The 27,908-nt window shown below is 48.9% G+C and overlaps 1 protein-coding gene across 2 annotated transcripts in view; it reads right to left on the bottom strand.

Annotated features, from left to right (window-relative positions):
• Window positions 1-26,502, bottom strand: part of VAV1 (vav guanine nucleotide exchange factor 1) — a 57,626-nt gene extending 31,124 nt beyond the window's left edge. The window contains exon 1 of one of the 2 annotated variants that reach the window (XM_028521707.2): window positions 26,192-26,502. In XM_028521707.2, the coding sequence (XP_028377508.1) occupies window positions 26,192-26,395 (204 nt within the window). In that variant the 5' untranslated portion in view covers window positions 26,396-26,502. The remainder of the gene's footprint in view (window positions 1-26,191) is intronic. The other variant, XM_036032284.1, reaches the window with a different exon arrangement.
• Window positions 26,503-27,908: the final 1,406 nt, after the last annotated feature.

Below are 27,908 nucleotides of genomic sequence, written 5' to 3'. Positions count from 1 at the left end.
GAAACCAAACCCACTTGTGTCTCTATTTGGACTACCAGCATCCAGAAGTGTAAGACATCAACTTCTGTTGTGGAAGCCCCGAGTCTGTGGGACTTTGCAATGGCAGCCCTGGCAAACGCGGACACCTCAATGTCCACAAGGTTCCTTGCCACCTTCTTCAGGTCTTTGCTCAAAGGTCACCTTCACCATGAGGCCCCCTCTGAGCACTATATTTAACATTGCAACCACCCCCCCATTCTGACATTCTCTATTCTCTCTACATCCCCCAAACAAAAAGTCACTTTTAGGAGGGCAGGGCCACTGCTCTATTGCGTGCTGGATGTCCAGCACCTAGAAAGTGGAGAAGACCCACACAAAGTTTTCATCGATGAGGCCTGGAAGTCTGCCTTTCAGCAAGCTCTCCAGGTGATTCCTCGGTCCACTGACCCCGCTCTGTGATTCTACAATAACAACATTTGCATGTTTAGCTTCCTGCTACCTGTGGTTGGGCACTCAGGTTTATTCTGTTCTCCTGACAGCCCTGTGAGTTTTTAATGACCATTTCCCCCACAGAGAAGCGGGTTAGGAGAGGGAAGGAAAGCTGCCCGAGAGAAAAACCTGGAAGAGCTGGAACTAAACTCCAGGGTGCTGTGAGCCTCGGGCCCACTTTCTGGACCACAGCACGTCACTGCCTTGCGTGAGCGCCAGCACGTGTGTGCTCAACCCCCAGCACTCTGTCTATACCTCTTTAACATGTATATACTTCAACATAAAAACTTTCTCGTACACTGAAGGTGTACCACATGAGGACTGGACATCCACAGTGCAATGACTGCAGTCCAGCTAATTCATACACCAGCTCGCACAGTCGCCGTGTTCTGTGTGTGATTCGTGCCCCTGAAACCTGTGCTCTTCGCATATGTCCCACATTACCCGCAGTGTTTATCAGGGCAGTCGTCACACCTGGACACTACATCTCTGGACTGACTCACCCTCCATCACTGCCAGTGCACACCTTTCACACCTGCTCAGTTCCTGCACTGCCTGGCCCCTGCCAACCACCATTCTACTCTCTGCTTCTGAGTCCGTCTGTCTGTCTGTCTGTCTGTCTGCCTCTCTCTCCATACACCTATCTACCTATCCACTGACAGATGACATGGGATCCTGCAAGGTAAGTACTACTATTATCCTCATTTAAAGATGAGGAAACTGAGGCAGAACCAGGCAGCCAAGACACAAGTCCAGGCCCCGTGACTTCAAGCACTGGGCCTAACGGCACATATGAATCACTCAGTACACATTGTTTCTTGTGCCATGTATCACAGTTCCCCCTCGAATTGCATCTTCCTGGTCATTGCCACATCCACAGTCTACCCAACCCATTCTCCATGGAGCATGTACTTTGAATTAACTTTAACATAAATAGATGTACTTAAGAGAGAACTTGGCATCCTACTGGCAAAGCAAACTAGGATCATTTGCTGTGAACCAAAGCCAGTGTAAAGCAAATGTGATATGAACGGCATTACGACATTCTAGCTGGATCCCATTCTCTCTCCGTCAACGCGAGATTGGCCACCATGAGATGCAAGTGAAGGATAACGCAGCAATTCAACACCCATTCCCGTAAACAGAGAGAGAAACACCACTCTTGACAGAGTAGGAACATCCGAAACTGATCTAAAGCATCTTCAAAAATCCTTGAGCCTTTGTTTTAAATAAAAAGTGAAACATTATACTTAAGAGTAAAATGTTAAAAAGATTGCCTGCAAAATCAGAACCAAGCTAAGGGTGCCCAGTATTACCATGTCTATTTGCCAGTGTGCAGAAGATCTTCACCTGCACTGCAGGGCAGGACAGAGAAAGAAGAGAAAGAAATACAATGGCCATTTTTTGCAGATGACATTGGCAACTGTCAACATAGAAAGCCCAAAAGAATGTACAGATAAATAACTATCATTGACAAAATAATTTTGCTATTATGGTAAGTGAAGTAAGTCAGAGAAAGACAAATACCATACAAGTTCACTTATATGTGGAATCTAAAAAACAAAATTAATGAACAAAACAAAAACAAACTCATGAACACACAGAACAGACTGATGGCTGCCAGACGGAAGGGGCCTGGGGGGCTGGGTGAACAAGGTGAAGGGATCAAGAAGTACAGATTGGTAGTTACAAAACAGTCATGGGGATGTAAAGTACAGCATTGGGAATATAGTCAATACATTGTAATAAATACGTGTGGTGCCAGGTGGGTTCAAGACTTATTGTGGCAATCACTACATAAGTTATATAAATCTCTAACCACTATGCCATATACCTGAAACTAATATAATATTGTATGCCAGCTGTAATTGAAAAATTTTTTAATTACTTTAAAAAATAAAATAATTTTGCAATGTGACTGAATACACTATCAATATATGACGCTTACTGTGTGTTGGTACATCAGCAATAATCAATCAGAAAAAAAAAAATTTAAGATAACATTTGCAAAATCCTAGAATAAGCAAAACCAACCTACAGTGATAGAAATCAGATCAGTGGTTGCCCCTGGGGTGGGGAGGGTGGCGGAGATTGACTGAGAAATCCCACAAGTGACGAAAACAGTCTGTGTCCTGATAAGGGTGTGGGCCGCACCCGGCGAGCAAGTGCTGGGACCGAATGGCCAGGGAACTGAGGGCCTGAGCGTCTCGCTGTGTGAAAATGGGGCTTCAGTTTTGAAAGGATGCCATTTACCCGAATCTTTACAGTGTACAACAGACAAATTTAAAAAGCTGGTAATCTTAACAAATCTAACAAAAAGAAGTGCAAATCCTTTATGGAGAAAATTATAAAATGCTATTGCAAGACAGAAAAGAAAATCTAAATAAATAGAGTGAAATGTATACTAATTCTTATCTGGAAAGACTCAGTATTGAAAACCTTTACCTCCTCTCCAAAACTGAGCTGTAGATTCAAAGCAATTTCAATTAAAATCCCAAAATGTTGTGTTTTTTTTAAATAAGATTTATTCTAAGCCAGATCATATTTTCATTTTGAAGTTTAAGGATTTTGTTTGTTTTGTTGTTTTTGTTATTTATTAAGTTTATTGGGGTTTTCAATGAACTTGACACATGAATGTTAAAATTTGTATGGAAGAGCACGGAACCACAAAGAGCCAAGACAATTTTATAAAGAAAAAAGTAAAATGCGAGTACTTGTCCTACCAGACATCAGTTTATAAATCTACAGTAATTCAGACACTGTCATTACAGTGGGTTGCCTCCAAGATGACCCCCAGTGGGCCACAACCCCCCCATCCAGGCCCTGTTTATAATCCCCCCTCACACCGACCCAAGGCTGTCCCTGTGAACTAAGAGTATGGCAGAAATAACATCAAGTGACTACTGTTCAAGGCCAAGGACTAAAAGGCATGGCAGGTTCCACGTTGGCTTCTGGAGTTGCCCCCTGGCTGCCACCTTGAGAGGCCGCTCAGTGGGTCCCAGGCAGAGGCTCACATGGAGAGGAAGCGAGGTCCTACCTGAGCGAGCCGCCTGGGAAATGCACCCCCCCAACACACCATCCCCTGTCAACATAGACTGCAGGGGTCAGGAATCCTGATGCAGAGCACTGGTAAGCATAATGGCTAATTGACATGACTGAGCTTTGGAGTGCGTTGTTGCTCAGCAATAGGTAAGTAACACCGAGGTAAAGACAACTCTCACTAGAGGGCCCAGACGTAAACCTCACAAGACGAAAATGCATTTTCTGACTGAGCAGGTATTGCAGACGCATGAAAAAAAAAAAGAGGCGCTACTTTGTAATCGTGGGTGGTCCAACTGGTTATCCATAAGAACAAGAAAAGCTAAATCAAAACCCTACCTCATACGCCACTCAAAATCAACTCCAGATGGATTGAAGACTTCACTGCTCAAGGCAAGACATTTAGAAGACAATTGAGGAGAACAGCTGTATGAATTGGGGGTGATTCTGAAGCAATAAATCATAAAGGAAAAGATTCAGCTGCATGAAAATGAAGTTCTAGTCATCAAAAAGTATCATGAAGGGAAGGAAAAGACAACTATAAAGTGAGAGTGGACATTTGTTTGCACATTTGTATCCAAAATATATATCGAGATCCCCTAGTGGCTTGACGAAGAGACAATTCAACGAGAAAACGGGAGAAAGGTGAACAGGCGTTTCACTGGAGAAGAATTACGACAGCCTCCAAACCCATGAAGAGATGACCAGCCTCAGGAGTTATCCAAAAAATGCTAATTAAAATCGCAAATACGGTTTCCTGCCCATCCAATATGCAAAATATTTTAAGTTGGGCAAATACCAAGTATTGGCAAAGAAGCAGGACCCCAGAAACATACACTACTTCTTGGAGCATGAAATGGTTTAAAAACTTTGGAAAACAGCTTGGCATTATCTACCTGTTGACCCCAAGATTCCTAGGTGTAAATCATGAAGAAACCTTTTCGTATGCACCAAGAGATGGGTACCAGGGTTTCCAGAACAAGAATGCTTCAAGAATCAATCCCACAGCAGCCAACTTTCAAGATGGCCCCAGGGACCCCCGCCTCCTGATACTCAGGCCCTTGCGTGTCTGCTTCCAGCTGGGTGTGGGTAGGACTGCGGCTTGCTTCTAATAAATAGAACAAGATGGGAAGGAATGACAGTGTGAGACTCAGAAGTTCATAAAGGCAGGGGGCCTCCCTCTCCCTGCTCTGGGTGAAGCCACACTGTGAGCAGCTGTCTGGAGAGGCCCACGCGGCATGGAGCTGAGGTCTCCAGCTGCAAGGAGGATAAGCCATCTCGGAAACTGCTCTTCCACCTCCAAACTGACGGCGGCAGCCCAGCCAGCACCTTGACGAGCCTCGTGAGACGCCCTGAGCCAGCACCATCCATCAGAGCTGTTCCCAGACTCTCTCTTTTTCAGGCCTACCTCCGGGCCCCCAAATGTTCATGCCTGGAATGAGTAACACTAATCATAAACTTGATATAGAAGCATGGGGAGTAACTCAAGCTCTTAGCACAGAGAACTTTTCAAATATAGAGGTGTTTTTAAACTAAATGAAAACAAAACAACAACACCCACAGGCGAGCTAAAGGATGGAGGGCAGGAAAGGAAGGGAAAGCAACCAGGCTCTAAATTTAGTGCTTGTGTATTTCTGTCTGTGAAATCCCCACATCAAAGGCCAGGGGGGCATCAACCGGTAGGTACAAGTAAGAGCAGGTAGAATCTAAAATCTAGCAAACAAGGAGAATCTAAAATCTAGGAAGAATTTAGTGAAAGCAGGTAAAAGGGTTATAAATTCTGAATTTAAAACGACTGCAGGTTTTCTGTGCTTTATTTTCTTGATGTGTGAGCATGTGAGAATTTAAAAGCCATGCCCCTGGTCCATCCTAGCTACTTACTACCTAGAGGCAGAGGCTAGGCTAGCCAGCACCAGAGTTTTCTGTGCATGAGAATCACCTGGGGGCTTTTGTTTAAAATGCAGATTCCTGGATTCCAAACCCGAGAAATTCTGGTTCAGCTGGATTGGTGGGGAATCCAGGAATCTTCATTTTGCCTGGTACCCCACATAATTCTGATGCACATTGGGCTCTGGGGGGAAAGTGGGCTAGACCTTCCAGGGGATGCTCAGATCAAGGTGTGGCATTTTAACACTTAAGAAGTCATCTTAGGGCTTCCCATCAAACTGGCAGAGCAGGGAAATGGTGTATTTGCCTCCTCTATGACCACTTCAACATTACAGCTGAACTACAGAGCAACCACCATTCAGAATCGCCTGAAGACCAGCTGAACAGAAGTCCAGTAACTAAGGGTGCAGAGAAGAAGTCACGTCCAGACCGGGAGGAGGGGTGGACACATGGAATGGGCTGGTCCCACAGCCACAGGTGGTGGACAAAAATCAGGAGAGATGTCTCAGCTACAGAGGTTCCCCCTGAGGGGGGAGGGGTCCCAGCCCCACACCAGGCCCCCCAGCCCAGGGTTCCAGTGCCAGGAAGAGAAGTCCCCACAACTTCTGGCTGTGGAAACCAGTGAAGATTGTGGCTGAGTGAGACAGAGGGCTTGTGGAGTCCCAGGCATTCCTCTTAAAGGGCCCACGTGCAGACTTACTCGCTGATGGTCTCACTTTGAGCTCCAGCACCGGGGCGGTAGCTCGAAAGGCCCAGGAGACTTGCAGGGAGGCCTGAATAGTCTGGCTTCAAGGCAAGGGCTGGACGGGCAGCTTTCTGCCAGACAGAAGTGCTGGCGCAGGCCATTGTTCCTTTGCTGAGCCCTTCCCCTTCCCTAGATTCTTGACCTTTGGAAACTGTATGAGACAATAAATCTTTGTTCTTAAATCTTGGGGTAATTTGTTGCACAGCTATAGCTAATACAAGCCCTGCAATGGAAATGCCCCTAATATCTATCTAGAGTAGAATGAATAAATAAATTGGGGTAACTCACATAGTAAAAATACTATACCATGTTACAAAAGAATTAACTACAGCCATAGACATAAACGTGGGTAATTTCAAAAGCATAATGTTAAATAAAAAAGCAATTCTCATACACATATTGTAATTCCACTTATATCAAATGCAGACATTGGCAAAATTAAGCAGCTAAATGTTTAGGAACACATATATAGCAAGACAATAAAAAGTATCAAGGAATTCATTGCCCAAAAGTTCAAGATAGTGACCACTTTCAGGGAGCTGGGGAAGGGCAGGGAGGGGCTTGTAAGGCTGTTTTCCAAACTGTGCACCATTAGCAGGTCACAGAGTGAGCTTAGCAGATTCCACTAGAATGGAATAAAATACATTGCAATGTTTTCAATGTAGAAAAGATTAGGGATGAAAAGCTTTCATTTCAGTTGCATGTGCTTCTGTGGCGGTGGGCTGGGGGGTCATGGGGGAAATGCATTTCTTACTAAAGTTGGAGTCAAAAAAAAAAAAAGGCTTGAGAAACATTGTTTTAAAGATTCCCAAGAAATGGTAATGTTCTAACTCTGCACCAGAGCAATGGGCGCATTATTCTTCTTCAAACATTTCCCGCAAGCCTTCCGAATCCTTGTGCACCTGCAACAGATCCCACACAGAGAAGAGTAGGTGACAACAGAGCTGAACTGAGGCTCTGCCGGGGGAAGTGAGAGGGGCCGGAGGTGAACCCAGGGAGAGCGGCCTTCACCACCATGGAGCAATGTTCTTCACGCGGTGCGGCCACGGTCTGCCTAAAGTCACCCCAGGGCCCCTGTGCTCACCGGGCCCCCGTGGGGATTAACATTACGTACATCACCCTCGGGTTTGTTCTCTGTACGATGTGTTACAGTTGTCCGGGGCTGTTACAGTACTTATGTTACAGGTTGGGCAGCATGCTAAGGTTGCATCCCTATTCTAGTTTGGGCCCCTGGAAGAAGCCCCTGGAGGAAGACTTTGGGGTACATGTGGTACAGCTGAGAGGGGATCCGAGAAGGACTCAGGCCCAGGGAGGTGGGGCGGGGAGGGCGAGTCAACCCAGGCGGTGTCCCTGAGGACCTGCGGACATCAACTGGGGCTCACCCCTCGGGGTCTCTGGTAGATGAGGTCGACGTGGCCCAGAACCAGTCCATCTGAGACATAGGAACACCGGGTATTGGTCCCTCAGCCCCCCTCCAGCACCGACTGTGGGTGCCTCGCAGGGTAACTTCCAGGCTAAGGATCTTCCTACGGCCCGAGAACATTCTCAGTCAGAGAGACTCAGGGAGCCGTCAAGAACCCTCCGCAGGTGACTGCTGGGAGGGCTTCGGAATGGGCGGGGCACCCACACCGTCTGCTGGAGTCCCGAACTGTTCTCCTTTGTCTGCCCCACCCTCTCATCTGTCAGAGCTTCCTATTATGTTCCCTGCAAGGATGACCGTCACAGCCCTGGCCGGGTGGCTCAGCTGGTTGGAGCATCGTCCTGTGCACCAAAGGGTTGCAGGTTTGACTCCCGATCAGGGTGCATATTTAGGTTGCCGGTCAGGGTGTGTACAGGAGGCAACTGATTGATGTTTCTCACATTGAAGTTCTCTCTCTCTCTCTCTCTCCCTCTCCTGCCCCCACCCCCCACCCCACTTTCCCCTCTAAAATCATTTTTTTATAAAATGTCCTCAGGTGAGGATTACAAAAAAAGAAGAATGACTGCCACACAAATGCTCGAAGAAATTGGTTGGGATTTCACAAAGAGCCTAAGTGAGAAATATGGGGTGAGACTTTTGGAATCGGGAAACCTTCCCGGAAGTGTTGGGACAGGGCAACAGTGAGGGGCTGAAGGAGGTCCAAACACATTTCTCCTGTCAGCAAATTCACTCTGGCCCAGGGTCACCGCACCTTTGGTGTGACCCCGACGAAGTTTCAGAGCTTTCTCTCCACCCACTTCTCCTTGGCGCCAGGAGTCAGGAGGGCTCCTGGGGTGGTGAGGTAGGGAACGGGGTGGAGAACAAACCCCAGCAGTGTCCTGATCCAAAAGGACACAGGAAGATCCTACTCCCTCCTGTGTGTCTCAGGACAAATAGCCTCCCCTCTCTCAACTGGTTTTCTCACCTACTAGGGGAGACTGTCAAAATGCCTACTGTGTCCTATAATTCAACACAGTAACACGTGTAAAGGGCCGGTGTGGTGTGAGCCCTCAATACCTGGAAATGATCATCACCAGTATCACCACAGTCGTCACCGCCATCGCCACCATCACAATGATCAAGCCATCAGCATTGGGATTATCGCCGCTACCATCCTCATCTTCATCATCATCATATCAGTACCATCAACACCTGCAGTTTCACCATCATGACCACCCCAGCCCTTTGGGAGGAGGCCCCACTTATGGAGAACTTAGCCTTTTCTAAACCTTATACAAAGAGCCTGGCGGGCAGAGCTGCATCTAACTCTCCCAGCAGAGTTGCTACCCCAAGATCTGGGAGGTAAGCTCTATTAAGATCTGTCCCTCCCGTTATTTGGACCCAGAACGTTGGAGTCTCCTGTTCTCATTTGTCCGTTCCTCCATCACTCCACTTCCAGTCCATCAGCAAATCCTGTTGGCTCCACCTTTAAAGTATATCCAGAACCCCACCCTTCCTCTCCACCTCCACTGCCAGCCCCTGGTTCAAGGTACCATCATCGCTCGCCCAGGTAATTGCAATGATCTCCTCACTGGACTCCTTGCTCCTGCCCCTGAACTCCTGTAATTTATTTTAAATGCAGCAGCCAGAGCAATATTGTCAAAACCCTCCCAGAACTCTCATCTCACCCAGATGCAACCCCCAGTTCTCCCCACAGCCCACAGGTCCTACCGCCCAGCCTGCCCCAGCCCCTCCCTCCCTGCACCTCACTTACTCTGCTCCAGCTACATGGGTCTCCTTGCTCTTCCTAAAACATGTCAAGCACGATTCAGCCTCAGGATCTCTGAACTAGCTGTTCCTTTCTGCTTAGGACGTCAGTCCCACAATTAATCTGGTGCCTCCCTTCCTTGTCCCTTTCACACCTTGGATGAAATGTCCCTTCTCAGTGAGACCCTCCCGACCACTCTAAAACTGCAACACATGCATGCATGCACACACAGCACTCCCCATCCTCCTTTTCTGCTTTATTTTTCCCCTCCTGCAACTTACTGTCTGGAGCACTATATATGTCACTTAATTATTTTGCTGTTGTCTGTCTGTCCTCCACCCACTACACACTAGAACATTAGCTCCACAAGGGTAGGGTTCGCCTTGTATTTTGTTCACTACTGTAGCCTCAGCACTTAGTACGATGACTTGCACATAGTAGCTGCTCAGTAAAAGTTGGTAAATGAATGAATGAATCCCCTTTTGGCAGATGAGACAACTGAGGTTCATACTGGAGACATCACCTGCCCGAGCCGCAGAGGTAGGAATGGGGAGCCACACACCAGCTCTCTGGCTTCAGAGGCCGTGGCTCTAACTACTGCACCATCCTCTCTTTGAACCACACCAGGCTTCCCCCTGGAGCTATGCAGGACCATGATGGGGCGTTTGGCATGTGACAAGAACCACATGTACCACTTTCTAGCTCAGCCGCTTTGCAGAATGGTGGACTGACTCCAGACAGGGCTTGCAGATCACCAAGGGCAAAAGAACAGATGGTCTCATCTGGCCTGCGGGAGGAAGTTCCTTCCAGACCTCAGGGAGATCAGCTGAGCCTTGAGACTCTTTCCCCCCAGTCATGTGACATCGCAAATGGTTGGGGGGGGGGGTATGACTCATCAGCCCTCTGGGCTGGAGTGGGGCCAGCTGAAGAAAGGGACTACCTCAGACAGCAAGAGTAATGGAGGTTAGACCACCAGAAGAACTTCCAGGTAGCCTGTGGCGTGGGAGAAGGTGGCAGAGAACAGAAAGCCCTTTAAACAAACATAGGCAGGGTATAAAAGGACATTTCCTCCTTGTTGGGGGGTAACCCCTTCAGCTCCCCTCCTCCTTCCACCAGAGTATCAGAGTTCAGCTGGCATCTTACCCACATGCAAATCAGCACCCTGGCACTTCCCCTTTGCCTGCAGGCCCCCCATCAGCACAGCCCCTGTCCCAGACAAAGAAAGAGGTGGAAAGGTTAGCTATACACTGCCCTTCTCCAGGGTACCAGTGGGCAGGGACAAACCCCTTTTGGTGGCTACTGCGGGCAGGCAGAGAGCAGGAGAGGGGACCCACAGCTGAGCACACTGCTGTAATCAGCTCCCCCACCCCCACCCCAGCCCCAGGGAGCGGCCGGAAACAGGAAATGCCTGTTACCAGGGTTTGCTGGGGAGACAGAGAAAGGGGGGCCCTCTGCCTTCAGCCCTTGCAGCCCCTTAATCTTGAGGCTGCAAGACTTCATCATGCAGACCAGAGAAAGTGGGTGTGCTATGAACCCTTTGCAAAGCCTGTAAGCAGAGGTGCAAAGCATCAACTCCTCATCCCGGCCTCCAACAGCCTCCCTGCACCAGCCTCTCTTCTCCCCTCTCCCCACCCAAGCACACACCCAACACCTCAGTGTCAACTGAGGGCATCCAGACAGACTCCCAGCCCAGCTTGGGCCTTGGATAGATCTCTGTACATTTTGGTGCCCAGTTTCCTCACCTTCACATTGGGAATGAAAATACCAATCAAATGAGTTTCCCCTCTAGCACCTGGGCCTCTAGGCAGGGTTATACATTCATTCAGTAAGCATGTGCCTACTGTGTGCCAAACCTTGGCCCTGGTGGTGGCCAAGACAGAACCCTGTCCTCACAGAGCTCACACAGTCTAGCAAGGAGACAGACACCGGGCAGGTTTTACCACAGTGGTGAGGAAGTGTGCGTGAAAGCACAGAGAGCGTGAGAATGGTTCAGTGGGAGCTGTGCCCCAGATTAAGAGACCGTGGAAAAAAGCAAAGAAGCATCCCAGGCAACCCTCCTCACATGCTCCTGGAGGGGACACCAGATGGTGCAAGCACTTTGGGAAAACAGCTCGGCAGTTTCTTAAAAAGCTAAACGTGCACTACCAGGCCACCTGGTCCATCCCCAGACGCGTACCCAAGAGAAATGAAAGCGAGCATTCACACGGAGACCTGCACCCAGATGTTCCCACCACTTTATCTGTGAGCATCAACACGTGAGAGCAGCCCAACTGTCCATCAACAGAGTAGGGAGTGTGTTCCAGGCCAAGGGAACAGCACATGAGACCCTGCATGGATTCAATAAACAGTGAGTATCTCCGATGCCCCAGGTAGTGGTCCAAGTGCTGTGGGTACAGTTGTGAGCAAAACAGGTAGAGATCTTTGCCCCTGCGAGGCTGATATTCTGCAAGAAGAACACAAACAAACCTATTACATGCACATGACTACGGCTTATTAGGAGGTGGCGGGCATGAAGAGAGGGCAAACTGTGTACGTCCGCAGAATGGACGACCACTCAGTGATCGTAAGGAGTGAAGAACTGATACACACCACAGTACAATGAATTGCAAATGACGCCAAGTGAATTAACTAGACTTAAAAAGCATTAATACTGCATCATTCCACTTACACAAAACTCTAGAAGGTGCACACGCAGTGACCCAAAGAGGATTGGGAGCTGCCTGGGGATGGCAGGTGGAGGGACCCAGAGGGTTGGGAGGAAGAAATTTCAAAAGGGTATGAGGAAACTTTTGGGGGTGATATGTTCACTCTGGATCATAGGGTTGGTTTCACACATATGTCACAATTTATCAAATTGTACATTTTAAATAAGTCACCGATTGTATGTTAATAAAGCTGTTCATTTTAAGCCAGTGGGAGAGCAGATACCTGTTGTGTCTTTCCCCTAAAACTAGGAGCTTTAGGGGAGTTTTTAGAGGATGGTGGTTGGGGGGATGAATGATAGAAACCATCATCGGTCAAAAATGCAAAAGGTGCTCTCCTGTCACATCGCTGTCTCTTTGGTCCGAATGGGAGATGAATATGTGGTCTTTGTCTGAATAAATCTTGGAGTGGGAGGGGGAGAAAATGTTCCAGGCAGCGGGAACAGCATGCCACGGGACTCTGAGCATCCAGCCCCTCCGTAGATTCAATCAGTAGTTACAGAGCATCTACCGTGCTCCAGGCTCTTGTCCAAGTGCTGTGGACACAGCTGTGAACGGAAGAGGTACACGACCCTGCCCTGGTGAGGCTGACAATCTGGCAGAAGGAGGCAAACGAAGTGTTACATGGATATAAATGCAGCTTGTTAGAAGGTGGTGTTAAGGGACAAAAATAAGTAGGAAGAGGGGGTGGGGAGTGCCATAAGGGGGTACAATACTAAATAAGGAGGTCCAAGAAGCCTCGTTGAAAAAGTGACATTGAGTAAAGGCTTAAAGGAAGGAATGATCCAGGTGTATATCTAGAGGAACAAGCATTCCAAGCAGAGGGAACAGCCAGTGCAAAGGTCCTGAGGCTGGACCATGCCTGGTGTGATTGAGGAAGAGGTTGGAGTGAGAAAGAGGGAGTGTGAGGGAGTGATCCAGGGTGGTCTCAGGTGTGTATTTATCAAAACCGCTCATGTGATTGAAAGGGCATGTGGCTGTCACCCTGAACACCCTACCATTCTGCCATATCTCCCAGAGCCCCTGCAAGGGAAGAGTAAATGGTTGACGCCTTTGGAAGCATTTTCTCCAACTTCCCCCGTTGACATGGTAATCATAGATCAGACTCAACGCAACAGCCCCACATTGCTTGGGATGCTGGGATGCTGTGCCCACCTGGGGGTCGTTCTAGGTCCCCAGGGAAGATGGGCACAAGACACTGACCCCAAGGTGGAGTTCTGGAAACACTGTCCACTGAGGAGCCATGAAGGGGCTGCGGGTGTTCAGATTGCTCTAGGGGTGACTTGGAGCAAGCCCGGGACATAATCATGGTCAGCAGATCTCTGCTGGGCTGTATAGAAGGCTGATTAGCTCTGTGTTGGTGGCCCATGACAAGGAGAGTCCTAAGAAAGATCTGGGTTTGATATAAGAGTGAGCTAAACTTCAAAACCAACAGAGCCAGTAAAGCTAAGAAGGGCGCTGACACAGAAAATAAAACCATTGCATATCATCAGTTTTCAGGCAAATAGCAGTAACAGCAGTGCCCTTTAATTGAGATAATACACTGAGTTCAAAGAGGCAGTCACTAGCTCAAGGTCTACAAGGGTCATTAGCCTGCTTGCTCTGAGCTCCACTCCACCCTTCCTCTGCTTTGCTCTGTAGCAAAGGGAACTACATTTCCCAGGATCCTTTGCGTCTTGGCTTCCAGGTAGGTTCAACCAATGGGAGGCCCTTTCAGGAGACCAGAGGACAGAAGAGACTGAAGTCAGGTAGGTTATTTCTCCCTGTCTTTCTCTGTGTCTTGCAGCAGCAAATGTGTCTAATCCGTGGCCTCTGTTCCTTGAAGACAGCTGCTGCCCCAGGCTCTAGCTCACTGAATAGCACTGGGCCCTGGTCACACCACTTCTTTCTACTGTTCCACCAGCCCAGTGGCCCCTCTCTTAGTACCCCCCCATCTGCCTTCTCAACTTCCCCCTCACCCATTAGCCAATTATCCGAGTTAAATTCTCTCTGTTTGAGAGACCTAAGATTATTTCTGCCTTCTTGGCTGAACCCTGACGAAACCAGAAATCTGACCCAAGACTATCTCCACAACCACCTGAAAGGCTCACATGCCCCCTTCAAAGAGACAAAATTCATACAGTGTGTATGGTCACAAGTTTTGGGGGCCTGGACACTTGGGGTCAAATCCCAGCATAGCTACTTATTCACTCAGGCAATTTACTACTCAAACTTTCTGTGTTTCCATTTCCTCATCTGCAAAATTAGGATAATAACATGTAACAACAGGCTGTGCTTTCCACACATGGCCACAAAAGTATCAGCCATCCAGCATGCTCTTTGAAACTCCCCTCAGGAGGTGAAGTCTGACTCTCCTCTCCTTGAATCTAGACTGGTCTTGCTGACTTGCTTAGTCACTAAGAATGCAACAAAGTAACACTGCATGATCTCTAAGTAGGTCAGAAGAAGCCTTGCAGCTTCTGTCTTGTCTTCCAAGAAACAAGTACACTCTCCACATTCCTCCTCTAAATCCAGTCACCATATTGCGAGGAAGCCCAAGCCACACAGAGAGGCCACATGCCATGCGGCAGTCAGCAGCCTAGCCTTGGCACCCACCGTGCCAGTAAGCAGTTCTCCAGATGATCCCACCCCCCAGACCATCAAGGTTTCTCATTACAGAGACAACCAGCCGTCATCACCACACCCTGTCGGGATCCCTGGCAGAATGTGCCATAGTTATAAAACAGTTTTGCTAGACAACACCATGTCTGGGGCGGTTTATTTCATTGTACAGAAGTTCCCTTTATCCACGGTTTCACTTTCTATGGTTTCAGTTACCCATGGTCAATTTTGGTCCAAAAGTATTAAACAGAAAATTCCAGAAGTAAACAATTCCTAAGTTTTTAAAAAGATTTTATTTTTTTAGAAGGGAAGGGAAGGAGAAAGAGAGGGACAGAAACATCAATGTGTGGTTACCTCTCACATACCCCCTACTGGAGACCTAGCCTGCAACCCAGGCATGTGCCCTGACTGGGAATTAAACCGGTGACCCTGTGGTTCACAGGCCAGCACTGAATCCACCTGAGACACACCAGCCAGGGCTACAATTCCCAAGTTTTAAATTACATGCCACTCTGAGTTGTGTGATGAAATCTCATGCTGTCCTGCTCCATCCTACCCGGGACGTAAATCATCCTTTGGTCTAGCATATCCACACTGTACATGCGCTACAAAAATACAAAAGATACTTTGAGAGACAGAGAGACCATATCCATTTACCTTGTATTACAGGGCACTGTTATAATTGTTCTATTTTATTAGTAGTTATTGTTGTTAATCTCTTACTGTGCCTAACTTATAAATTAACTTTTATCATAGGTATGCATGTATATGAAAAACATATATAGAATTTGGTACTCTCCACAGTTTCGAGCATTCACTGAGGACCTTGGAACACATACCTCACAGATAAGGGGGGGCAACTTAAATAGAAAACTGAGACATAAGAGTCCCTACTCCATGGGTTTGTTGGGAAAATAAAGTGAGTCAGTAAGTACTTATAACACTTACACATAGTGAGTGATCACTAAGTGGAGCCTGTGTTTGTTGTTGTTCCTTTCTACTTTCCGAACTGATTCCCGTCCTCGATGTGGATGCACTTTCCTCTGCGGGCCTCTTGACACTGCACCCATCTGGTTTTATTCCTAAGTCACTGGACTCTCCTCTGACTTCCTGCTTCTCCTTCCTTCTCTCCCTTACCCCTTGATGCTGCTGCCCTCCCCCGCCCCGGGGCTCAACCCTCAGGTCCCTGTCCTCTGTCTCTTACCTCCCACCCAAAATGAGCTCATTAGCTTCTGAGAATTTGTTTCCCAACACTAACAGGTCCTGCCTATAGTGCTTTACAACTTCGCGACTATTGACTCCTTAAATTCTTGTAACAGCCAGGTAAGGCAGGGGATGTCTATCCATACCCCCGTTTGAAAGATGGGAGACCTAGCTACAGAGAGGTTCAGTTACTCGTCCAAGATTCCACAGTCAGAACCGGAACCCAGATGCCCATGCGACTGGATTCCCTGTCCCTCAAACAAGGAGTCTCGGCCTCTGCACCACTAACATTGGGAGGGCTGTTCTGGGTGTTACCGAATATTTAGCAGCATCCCTGGTCTCTACCCACTAGATGCCAGTGGCACATCTCTCCCTCCAGTGGTGACAACAAAAAACATCTCCAGGCATTGTCAAAGGTCCCCTGGAAAGCCAATGTCTCTCTTCACCACCCCTGACCCCCCGTCTGTCCTGGCAACCACTGTGCCAAGGACTATTCTGAGCTGCCTTCCATCTCCAGTGTAACAGGGCTGATCAGCACTCTCCAAAACTCGTTCCTCCCCCAGCCTTCCAGCAGCAAATCATACCCACTCACATAGGTCCCTAAGCCCCAGACTTAGACACCATCTCGTCTCCTTTCATTTGCCCCCACCCTCTCCCTCAATCAATCTGTCAGCAAGTCTGGTCGGCTCAACCACCGAAATGTGAGCCGGACCCAGTTTCCAACTCCTGGCCCAGGCCACCATCACTTCTTGCCGGGACCGCTTCATCAACTTCCTCCTCCCAGGTCTCCTTGCTGCCACCTCCACTGCCCCTAAAGTGTAGTCCCTAGAGAGCAGCTAGGGCGACCTCATTAAACCACCAACCTGCTTACACCACCAAGAATTTCCCTCCACACTGAAGTTCTGCACATACCCTGCAACTACTCCCAAGCCTCATTCCCCATCACTCTCCCTCCACTCGCTCACTTTCCATCAGCAGATCCTTCATTCAGATTCTCCCGTCACAGGGCCTTTGCATGGCCTTTGTCCTCCCTGCCCCATTCTTCCCAGAAGTCCCTCCTCCTCCTTCAGCCCTCAGGTTTCCTTGACCACCCTTGAGAAAGCATGCCCCTTCCATTTTTCTTCATCTTGACCCCTGGCTTTTGTCTGCTGCATTTATTACAACATTTCATTGATTTGCCTGTTTACTGTCTGTCGTGGATTGAGTGGCTGCCCCCCCCACACACACACATACACAAAAAAAACATATGTCCACATCAAATCCCTGGGACCTGTGAATGTGATGTTACTTGAAATAAAAGGACTTTGCAAGGTGTAATTAATAATTAAGTTAAGGATCCCAAGGTGAGATCATTCTGGATTATCCAGGTGGGCCCTAAACCCACTGAGATGTGTTTTTACAAGTGACACACACAGACACAGAGGGACAGACACAGAGGAGACAACCGTGTGAAGACAGAGACAGGTTTCAGTGACGCAGCCACAGGCTAGGGATGCCTGGAGTGACCGGGACCTGGAAGAGGCAAAGAACGGATTCTCCCCCAGAGCCTCCGGATGGAGGACGGCCCTGCCAACATTTGATTTCAGTCCTCTGGCCTCCAGAACTGTGAGACGATACATTTCTGTTGCTTTAAACTCCCCAGTTTGTGGTCCTTTGTTACAGCAGCCATAGGAAACAAGTACGCTCCCTTGCCCCCTGCAAGGCCATGAACTCAGGGGAGTGGAGAGTTAATCTCTTGTGTTCTTTCCCATGCCTAGGAGTCAGCACAGTGCCTGTTGCTGATAATAACATAAGCGAATATTCTAACTCGAAGAAGCATTCAATCTCTTTTTGATGGTCACCAGTTAGTAAGTGTTTATATTTCTTCGAGGCCCCCTGAGATAGAAACTTACTCCTCCAAAACAGGGTTTCTCTCACCCAGGGGTGATTCTGCTCCCCAGGGTGACATTTGGCAATGTCTGGGAACATTCTGTTGTCACAACTCTGGAGGGCAGAGTGCCACAGCATCGAGTGAGTAGAGGCCAGGGATGTTGCTCAACGTCCTACAATGCACAGGGCAGTCCCCAGGACAGGGAAGGATCCGGCCCCAAATGTCAGCAGTGGTGACACAGAGAACTCTGCACTAAATTTGGTACTTAATGCTAATATAAACATCCATCCATTCCTCCTCACATCTATGACCCCTGCTTCGGCTAACAGTCCCTCAGTTTCCCCTTTGTAACTGGCCCTCCTCCTCACTCAGTCTAATTCTTTGGGGTAAAGTCCAGTCAACCTCCAATTCCAGGAGTGGGCAGGTGACCTTGGGCCTGACCAATCAAAGCATCATATTCTTGTAACCACAGCAATTGGTTCAGAAAAGGTCATGTGACTCCACCCAAACAAATTATGTCCAACCAAAAACAGATCTTGGCTTGAGAGGCCTTTAAATAACCCTCCCATTTCCCATCAGACGTGGAATTGTGGGAACACAAATCTGGAGCAGCTGGGCACCCTTGTCTGACTCCATTAGGGGAAGAATGAGTGAAAAAGGAGAAAAACACCCAAAAGGGCCAAGTGAAGAAATGACGGGTGGGGCAAGGAGAGGAGGGGCAGTTCTCCTGATATAATAATGCCTGGGCCCCCGGATCCAGCCGGACCTGAAGGCATTTTTCTCCCAATATTTTTAGTTATATGAGCCTGCATTAAGCCAGTTTGATTTGGGTATTCTTGTCACAAGGTCTAAGATATTTGGTTAAAACTTTTGCAGACTAAGCTCAGAATTTCCTCAAACCTTAAACTTCTCCAACTGAACATCCTTTATTTCTTCCACTATTGCCCAAGGGACCTGACTCTCAAGTTCTTCCTAAAACCCAGGTCACAAAACACCATCCCCGATATCAAAGGGGAATGGTTCGCCTCTGCAATGTGATAAGGTCTTCAGAAGGCCAGCTGTGGTCATCCAACTCCTAACTTGGGTCCTGCTCGCTTCCTGGCACCATTAGTACTAGCCAGGGAGACAAACAGAACTCCTTTTGTCTCCTTAAATATGCCCAACTTCTCACACTCAATTAGCATGTCACCTCCTCCAGGAAGCCTACTCTGCTTTCTTCTAGGGGTTCCGTCCCCTCTGCTCCCACAGTATCCTGGGCTCCACCCACCCATCACTGAATATGTTGTGACCACACACACATTCCTCATTTATTTTCATAAGCTGCATGAGAAGCTATGTCTCATTTATCACAGGATTCTCCATCACCCACAGCATAGCCTAACACAGAGAAATGTCTATGAGGTGGGTGGTATTATCATTTTTATTATTATTATTATTATCTTCACAATTTCCCCCATTTTACAAATGAGAAAACCTAGACCCTTGCTGAAAATCACATAACTAGGAACTCCTAGAGGAGGAATTGATCCAAGGCAATCCATACTCAACCACCGCTAACCAACTACACCACTAACCAATTATCAGTAAGCACTCAACAAAGGCCTATTACATTAGGGTTCAATCAGCAAACTCTTTCTGTAAAGAACCAGATAGTAATTTTTCTGGCTTGGCAGGTCGTAAGGTGGGTCTATGGACAATGTCAGCCAGTGCAGCTGATCATGTGTCAACTAAATTTTGTTTACAAAAAGAGGCAGCCAGCTCATGAGTTATAGTATGCTGACCCATGTATTAAATGAATGATGAATGATCAATGAATGAAGTGAATATTTAATAAATATTTATTGAGCAGCTACTTATTGTACAGGGACTAGAGATATAGTCTGTGAACCAAATAGACAAAAAGCCTTGCCCTGACATTCCAGTGGGGAAAGCAGATAATAAGCAAATAAAAACTGTGGGAGGCCAGAGGGTGCTAAGTGCTATGGAGAAAATTTAAACAAGGAAGAGAATGAAAATTGCATGTGTGCAGGGAGGGAAAAGGGTGCAATTTTAGACACAGAAACCAGGGAAGATCTCTCTGACAAGAACCGTGGTTGTAAGAGAACAATCACAGTGTATATGTGGGGAAAGAGGGATCCCGGAGACAGAATAGCATGTGCAAAGGCCCTGAGGCTAGATTGCACCTGGAGGGTTCTAGGAACAGTGAGGAAGCCGTATGGCTGGAGCAGAGTGAGTGAAATGGGGAGAGGACGGAGATGAGAGCTGAGAGGTAAACAGAGGCCGAACCTTGTAGGGCCGTGGTGAGGACTTCGTATTTTGCTCCAAGGGCAATGGGAGCCACGGGAGGAAGGGAGCAGAGGAGGGACAGGGTTTTCTAGGATCCTCTGGGAAAGCCCTGAAGAGTAACATTTCCCAATACTGGGCCCAGGAGGAGGTCAGTGAACAGCAGAATGGAACAAAAAAGAAGAAACAGTGCCGAATGGTGACCCTCCCAGGCATCCATCCCCATCAGTCCCATCAGACGCGTTGAGATGAAGTCTTCCCACCAACACAGCCCGACCCACCTTCATTGGCTTGTACCCAGGCCCTCTATTCCTAACTAAACCCATTCTGCATGGCTTTGTCCAGGTCCTCCGCAGCCCTCATCCCACCAAAGCATCCCCCAAACCAGCTCCCTCCAGGCCTGCATCTGCGAAGCCAGCTGGGTTTCACCCTGGAGTTCTCGGGGGCATTAACTTCTCTATACCCACCCAACCCATTTCCTCCTCCTCCTTGGCTTCCTGTTAAACTACATTCCCAGCCTCTCTTGCAGTCAGATGGGACCGTGTGACCAAGTCCTAGCCAATGGAACAAGAACGGAGGTGATGGCACCACTTCTGAGACACAGTGGCCTCCCATGGTTTCCTTTCTCACCCTGCTTCCTTGCCCTCTGAATGAATGGGGAGAGTGGCCAGGAGACAGAAGGAGCCGGGGTCCTAGAGAAACTGTAAAGAAGGGCCGTCCTCTCAACCCCCCAGTTACCCTAATGGAAATGTTATGGGAGCGAAAAGTCATCACTATCATCACTGAAGCAATGCAGTTTGTCGCAGGGCTAGCACCACACACCAAGTGCACTACACCCTACAGCCAACTTAGACCCATTAATTTTGCACTTGCTATGCATCAGTCACCACGGTGGGAATGTAACTTACCTTATCACATTTAGTGCTCACATAACCCAGAGGTGAAGATGCTATCCACATCCCTACTTTGTAGGTAAGATAATCAGAGCTCAGATAGGTTAAATGATTTTCTTCTCCAAGGTCACAATGCTATTAAGTACCTGACTTGAAATTCAAAACAGCCTAATATATAAAGAGCTCCAGAAAATCAGTAAGAATAAAAAGGCCAAGAGTACTAGAAGGAAAAAAATAATCGGCAAGTAATATAAAAAATTTTCAAAAAAAATTCACTTAGAGAAAGTAAAAATAGCTCTTAAACATAGGAAAAAAGGATCTACCTTACTCAGAAAAAGAAAAATAGAAATTGAATCATACTGAGCTCCCCTTATCCCCCAAGTTGGCAACCCCAAAAGCTTGGCAACAGAAGTCCGTTGGCAAGGTGGTGGAGCACCAGCACTCTCGTGCATTGCTAGTGGTGGGGTACCTGGAACAATCTGCCTGGAAACAACCCCACATGGAGAACAATTTCCCCATATCCAAAATATACACTCATTCTCCTTGAGCAGCAAACTCTTCTGAGAATGTATTCCTTGGATATACTTGCCCAATATGTGAGGCAGCAAGAGTAACATTTACCTGTAGCCCAGTAGTTTTCTAGGTTCTTTATAGTAACTCATTTATCCCTCACAACGATGCTTTAAGATGGAGATGTATTATATCCCTCCTACAGATGATGGAACTGAAGCACAGAGGTTAAGTAACGTGCCCAAGGTCACACAGTACAAGAGCTCAAAAATGATTCATGGACAAGGTTACTGATTGCAGTAAGCCTGTAAGAACAAAAGCCAGGCATCCATTGATGGGGATGGGGGGGGGGATAAATGACCCCCAGCCATGCACTGAAATAGAGGCAGTTTAGAGTAACTGTTAAGAGTCAGGAGCCTGGGGCCAGGTGCCTGGGTTCAAATTCCCAACTCTGCCACTTTCAAGTTGGGTGCCCTGGAGCAAATTATTTAACGTCCTCAGTTTTCCCATATGAAAAATGAGGATAATAATAGTATCCACCTCATAGGTTCTTATGGGAATTAAATGAGTTAAGGTATAGAAGGCATTTAGACGAGGGATCAGTGAGCTTTTTCTGCAAAGGTCTGCAGAGTAAATACCTTCAGCTCCTCAGGCCACAGTCTCTGTGGTAACTACTCAACTCTATAGTTGTAGCTACAAATCAGTCATAGTACATAAATGAATGTGTGTGTCTGCGTGCCAATAAAACTTTATTTGTAAAAAACATGCTGTGGACAGATTCAGTCCTGACTGTAGTTTGCTGTCTGTCCCCTGGGTTACACTAAAGCCTTGCACAGAGCATAATATAAGTGGTTTGTTAAATAAATGAACAGGTTTGTTAAATAAATGAACAATCTGGAACATCACGTGGCCATTTTCGAAAAGAAATGAAAACAATCTCTATGTATTGATTTGGTAAAACTCCCAAGGCGATTATTAAAGTTAGGAAAGCAAGGCATAAAGCAGTGGGGAAGCAGGGTATGTGCCATCTTTCGTGCTAAGGGAGGAGTGTAGTAAGAACATAAATTCCTATTTGCTTATGTTTGCATAAGGAAATTCTGGAAGAACATACAGTCAACTTTAAAAAACGTGGTCACTTATGGGGGAAGGTAGGAACTGGGTATCTGAGGGACAGGACTAGAAATTAAAATTTTCCCTAGATGCCTTTTTATGCATTTTAATCCTGAAATGGTATGAATGTATTATTTAACCAAATGGTTAAATAATTTAAGACTCTATTGGGCTCCAGACCTGTCCTCTAGCAGAGAGTCCTTAACCTCAGCACTGTGGACATTTAGGGCAGGACAATTATCTGCTGTGTGGCACCTGTCGGCTGCCGAGCAGAACCCCCGGCCTCTCTGCACTAGATGTCAGCAGCATCTCCTAGATGTGACAGCGAGGAACATCTCCAGAATTTGCCAAATGTCCCCTGGGAGAGACAAATTTCACCCCAGTTAAGAACTACTACCCTAACCCAGTTCCTACTTGCGGTGTTATGCCACCTGTACTCTCCCTACCCCAAATCCTTTCTAAAAAGACTTTTTAGTGAGGGTTTATCAGGTATCCGACACTGTGCCAACCAGTACTGAAGTATCACAGGAATCCACCCCCCAAAAAGGTGCCATTTTTATTTACAGTTCACTGAGGGGAAACTGAGGCTCAGGAGGGGAAGTCGGGAGTGGTGGTGCCTGCACGTGAACCTAGGTCTGCCTGCTCCAAGCCCACCCTCCTGTTCTAACTCGCCCTTTCCTGCCTCTGCCAGTGGCACCAGCATTCACTGAGCTGGGGACCTCAACACCATCTTGGACCCAGTGCCTGTCCCCACCCCGTCTAATCAGCTCCCATGTCCTGGTGGATCTTTCCCACAATGACTGTCACATTCATCCCTTCCTCTTCATGTCATTCGCCTTAAAGTTGCATCTCTGCAACCCAGAATTTGGAGCCTCAAAAGCAGTGGAAGAGAGTTGGGGTATCTGGTTGTCACTGCAGCCGCTTATGATGGGACTCTCTCTGGAACTCAGATCTGAGGGAACTTCCAGCTTGAAGAGTCTTCCAATCTGACCTCACCCATGAACATTTCTACCAACCAGGCCCTCTACTGCCCTGCAGTAGTGCAGCACAGCCTGTGTGGACACTCACCATTCCGACCCCAGGGCCTTTGCACTCGGAGTACCCCCAACCAGGCGCTGTTTCCCCAGATCCACATGGCTCGCTCCCCCACTTTCCCTGGGTCTCTGCTCAAATGTCACCTTGTCGGTGAGGCTTCCCAGACACCCTGTTCAAAAGTGCAGCCCCACACAGCTGAGTCCCCTTTCTTGCTCTGTTTTCTCCAGAGCACACCCCACCACCTCCTGACTACTTGCTGTCAGTCTCTCCCACGAGAATGCAGGCTCCACGACAACAGGAGCTTGTGTGTGTCCTGTTCCCACTTAATTGGCATCAAAAAGAGCCTGGTATTCATCGTAGTTGTTGACAAATAAATGAATATTTAAATATGCTCTTCCAACGCTCTTCCCTGGAAACAACTGAGCAAAAGCAGAGGAGCTATGAAAAGGAAATGAGAGTAACTGGGAAGCCTCCACACCTTTATTTATTCCATGGCCCCCCACCCCGGCCCACACCCTTCAGAAGCACCCTCCCTTTTCTCCCTCTGCCCTTCCACTTCTCATGGCCCTGCCTTACGTCTGTTGACTGACAGGGACTTGCAAACCTAAGGAGGTGGTTCTTGTGGGACATCCCTCTGGCTTAATGTTTTAGCTTCCTGCACACATCCCCACTGTGAACGGGGCATGGGGCTGAGCTTTGAATAGAAACGAAATGGGCAGGGGGAGAAGGGAGCAGAGCTCCCAGGTGGGAAGGATCAGGTAAGACACCTGCACAGCCTGGGGCCTGACACAGCTGGGTGCAGGAAGCCAGAACAATGAGAAAACTCCTACTCACTCTTCAAAACCCAGCACAAATGTCCCCTCTCTTGTAGAAAGCCAGACTCCCTCAGGCAATGTCTTACCTTTGCCTCAGGACCCCCAGAGATTTGTCCCTCCACCACAGTCCTGACAACAAGGGGCAGGGGTGTTGGTTCTGTCTCCCCCAGTCTAGGAGCACCTTGAGGGCTAGACCTGGGCCTGGGGTCCTTGGCGTTGCCCAGAACATAGAATTACGATGGTCCCTGGAGTCCCCGAAGCTGCCCTCCTAGACATTAAATGCCACACCCCCTTGCTTTTCATGCAGGGGTGAAAGTTCATCCTTAAATCTATCCTTTTTTTTAAGATTTTTATTTGTTTATAGTTTAGAGGGAGGGAGATGGAAGGGAGAAGGAGAGGGAAACACTGGGTACATACATGGCCCAAAACCCAGGTATGTGCCCTGACCAGGGATTGAACCAGCAACCCTTGGGTTGGCAGGCAGGCACTCCATCCCCTGAGCCACACAGCCAGGGCTATCCACTTTTTCATTAGCTGCTACTGAAGCCTCACTGGGGTCCTCGCCTCCCTGCAGATCTGGGACCTGACAGGTCCTACACCTACTTCCTCAAGTGCTGGAAGCCAGAAGGAAACAAGCAAATGTAGGCAAATTTAGGATGGCCTGGGGGTGGGGGTGGGGGGTGGTGAGAGGTGCCTGGACCTCCCTCATTCCATCGACAAACCCTTCCTGGGCTAGGAAGACGGGGCCCACCCACCTCGCTACCCATGGCTCTGTCCCCAGGAAATATCTCCAGGGAACCCCTCCATGGACCCCTCTCCCTGAGCAGTCACCTCCCCTCCCCCCATCTGCACATGGCACCTCAGACCAGAGAGAGGCTATGGATGCCCCAACCGCCCTCCGACCCACCAGCCTACAGCTCCTCTGGACAAGGCTTTCTCCCTGGCATAGAGCCTAAGGGCTGGCCTGTGGGTCCCCTCAGACCCCCGTGGCAGGCAGGGCACCCCCAGCCCCCACCCAGCAGCATGCCACTTCCACCCAGCACCCATTCAGCCAGAGGGAACCAGAGAAGGTGCTGCAGAGCATCCAGTCCTGCTACCTCCCCCACCCCAACCACATTCAAATAGGGACTTGAATGTATTTCCTGAGCTGGGGGCGGTCACAGTCAAATCCGCCTCCTTCTGGACCCTTTGCCCATACAGAAATTGCTACCGAGAAAGAGCAGCTATTTCTAGACGCCCAAACCCCAGAACCCACTCTCGGGGGCTCAGGACCAGGTCCTCAACGTCCCCCAGGGGATGAGGGGAGCCAGGAAGAAGAGAGCCCTAGGTCACAGCCCCCCACCTGCCCAAACTGCCCCAGGCCCAGGCAGGAAGCCAAGGGGAAGGAGATGTGAGGGGAAGGAAGGGGCCCAGGGCCCAGAGGAGGAGACACATGTGGGGAAGGAGGCAGAGGAGGCCCCTCCCCCATAGCCAGAATCTGGGGGTAGAGGGTCAAAAAACCCTTAGGCACCCTGTTGGCCATCCAGGGGGTTCCTAGGTACCCCCTCAAGCCTCTCAGAGGATGGCACCTGAGGCCTTGAACCCCAGTGAAGGCAGCCTGGGGCTCAGGAGTGGTTAACCCCCAGCTTGCCAGTTCCCAACTTAGATTTGGACTCACTTCGTGCTATGAACGCATTCCTGCTAACCTGGGGTGGGTCACCCCAGAATCTCAGTGTTGTCATCCACACATCCCCCTGTCCCCTAAGCCAGCAGCGAAGTTGGCATATACCCCTCTACCTTGCCGGCCCAGAGGTTCAGTGCACTAACCCAGCCTGGAATACCCCCACTTCCAACTTTCCGCTCGACAGCCCGCAGTGGGCTCACCTGGGACATCTGGGGACGCAGGTTGACCTCTCGTAAGTTGATGGCGTGGGGCAGCAGGTTGTTAAGCAGCTGGCAGAGAAGGACCCCATCCCGAAGGGCCTGCGCCAGCTCGCACACCTGGGCCCCGTCCCAGGTCACGCGGTGGCTGGGCGGCAGTACCCGGCACTGGATCAGCCAGTTGGTACACTGTCGCCACAGCTCCATGGCTGCTGCCTTCCCCGGTCGGCCCGCGAACCCCTCGCAGCTTCCACCACCCGCCCTCCCGCCTGCCTGTGCTACTAGCTACCACTTCCTCTTCTTTGCCTGTAACTGTCGCCGGGAGAGGGGGTGGAGGAGGAGGAGTCGTGGGGGTGGGGGCGGGGGTAGCACCTGCGGTCCAGCCCCGCCTAGCCCAGCCCCTTCCACGAGGGAGCTGTCTGTCCCTCACCAACACAAGGCCTGGGCACCTGGGAAGACGAAGGGGCTGCCGGTGGTCAGGCTAGCCAGACCGAGCCCGGCTGCCTGTCTCCATATCCAAGCTTTGAGCAGTAACACCTGAAAATACTCAAAATCCGCCCTCTGCTCACCCCCGTCCCTGCCTCCACCCTGGTCCAGCCGCATCACTGCCAGCCTGGACCAGCACAGTCTCCTTCGCCCTGGTCCCTGCGTTCCCGCCCTCTTCCTCGAGACAACAGCCAGAGGGCGCCTGGGAGCACCTGAGTCAAGTCAGGATGTCCCTCCTCCTGCCGCATACCTTCCTCTTTGGGGGCAAGTCTTCCCAGCAACCCAAAAGGCCCTATATGACCTGCCCTCCCTTCCTCTTTGCCCTCACCTCCCCCACTCCCCACTCAATCACTTGCCATAAAGGTCTCCTGCTGTTCCTCCAACAAGCCAGGCCTGGTCCTGCCCCAGGGCCTTTGCACATGCTTCTCCTCTGATTTAGGCAACTTTATAGCTAGCTGCCTCGCCACCTACAAGTCTTTGCTCAATATCACCTTCTCGTGAAGTCTTCCCAAACCGCCCTATTTCAGATCACAGCCTTTTATCCTACTCCATCACACCCTATCCCTACTTTAAGCCGTGATCATCAAATATTTCTTTATTGTCTACTTAGACATTTCTCTCTTATGTACTGCTGGACCCACCCCCTCAGCACCTGGCACATATACATGCTCCGTAAATATTTGTTAACTGAATGAATAAACAAATAAATGGTTGAAAGCTCTTTCGGCACTAACTCTGACATTCCAAATCCATGTATTTATCCCCGTGGCCCTGGTAACTACCATCTCTCTCCTTATAGACTTCGCTAGTGTAATTCCTTAATTGATTTGTTTAACATTTACTGTCTTCGTAGCCCTTCGTAGCCCTTATTGCCAACTGAAATCATCTGTCTATGCGGTCTCTCGCCTACTAGGTTGTGAATAGCCTCCCTGTCCCCCTCAAGCTCACTAACACCGCTTGCATTTTAATGTTTGTAGCCACTAGGGGGCGCTAGGCCACTTCGCTGGACAAACCCCCTACCCTCTGACTGTACCAAAATAAGGCGGGAGGCAGGGTGTCAAGGAAAAGATACTCCCCTCAGCCCCTCCTGAGCCCCTCTTCCACATGAGGGGGGAGAGTGTAGCCCAGCCTGGAAATTCACAGCTTTGAGATCCTACAGGTACCAGAACTTTTCATTCCCAAGCATGCTTGGCTCTCTATGTGTCAATTTCCTCATCTGTAAAATGGGTGACCG

The sequence above is a fragment of the Phyllostomus discolor genome, chromosome 8 (genome assembly GCF_004126475.2).
Source record: "Phyllostomus discolor isolate MPI-MPIP mPhyDis1 chromosome 8, mPhyDis1.pri.v3, whole genome shotgun sequence".
NCBI lineage: Eukaryota > Metazoa > Chordata > Mammalia > Chiroptera > Phyllostomidae > Phyllostomus > Phyllostomus discolor.
Note: the sequence above shows the minus strand (reverse complement) of the source record. Positions and strands in the feature narration are given on the sequence as shown.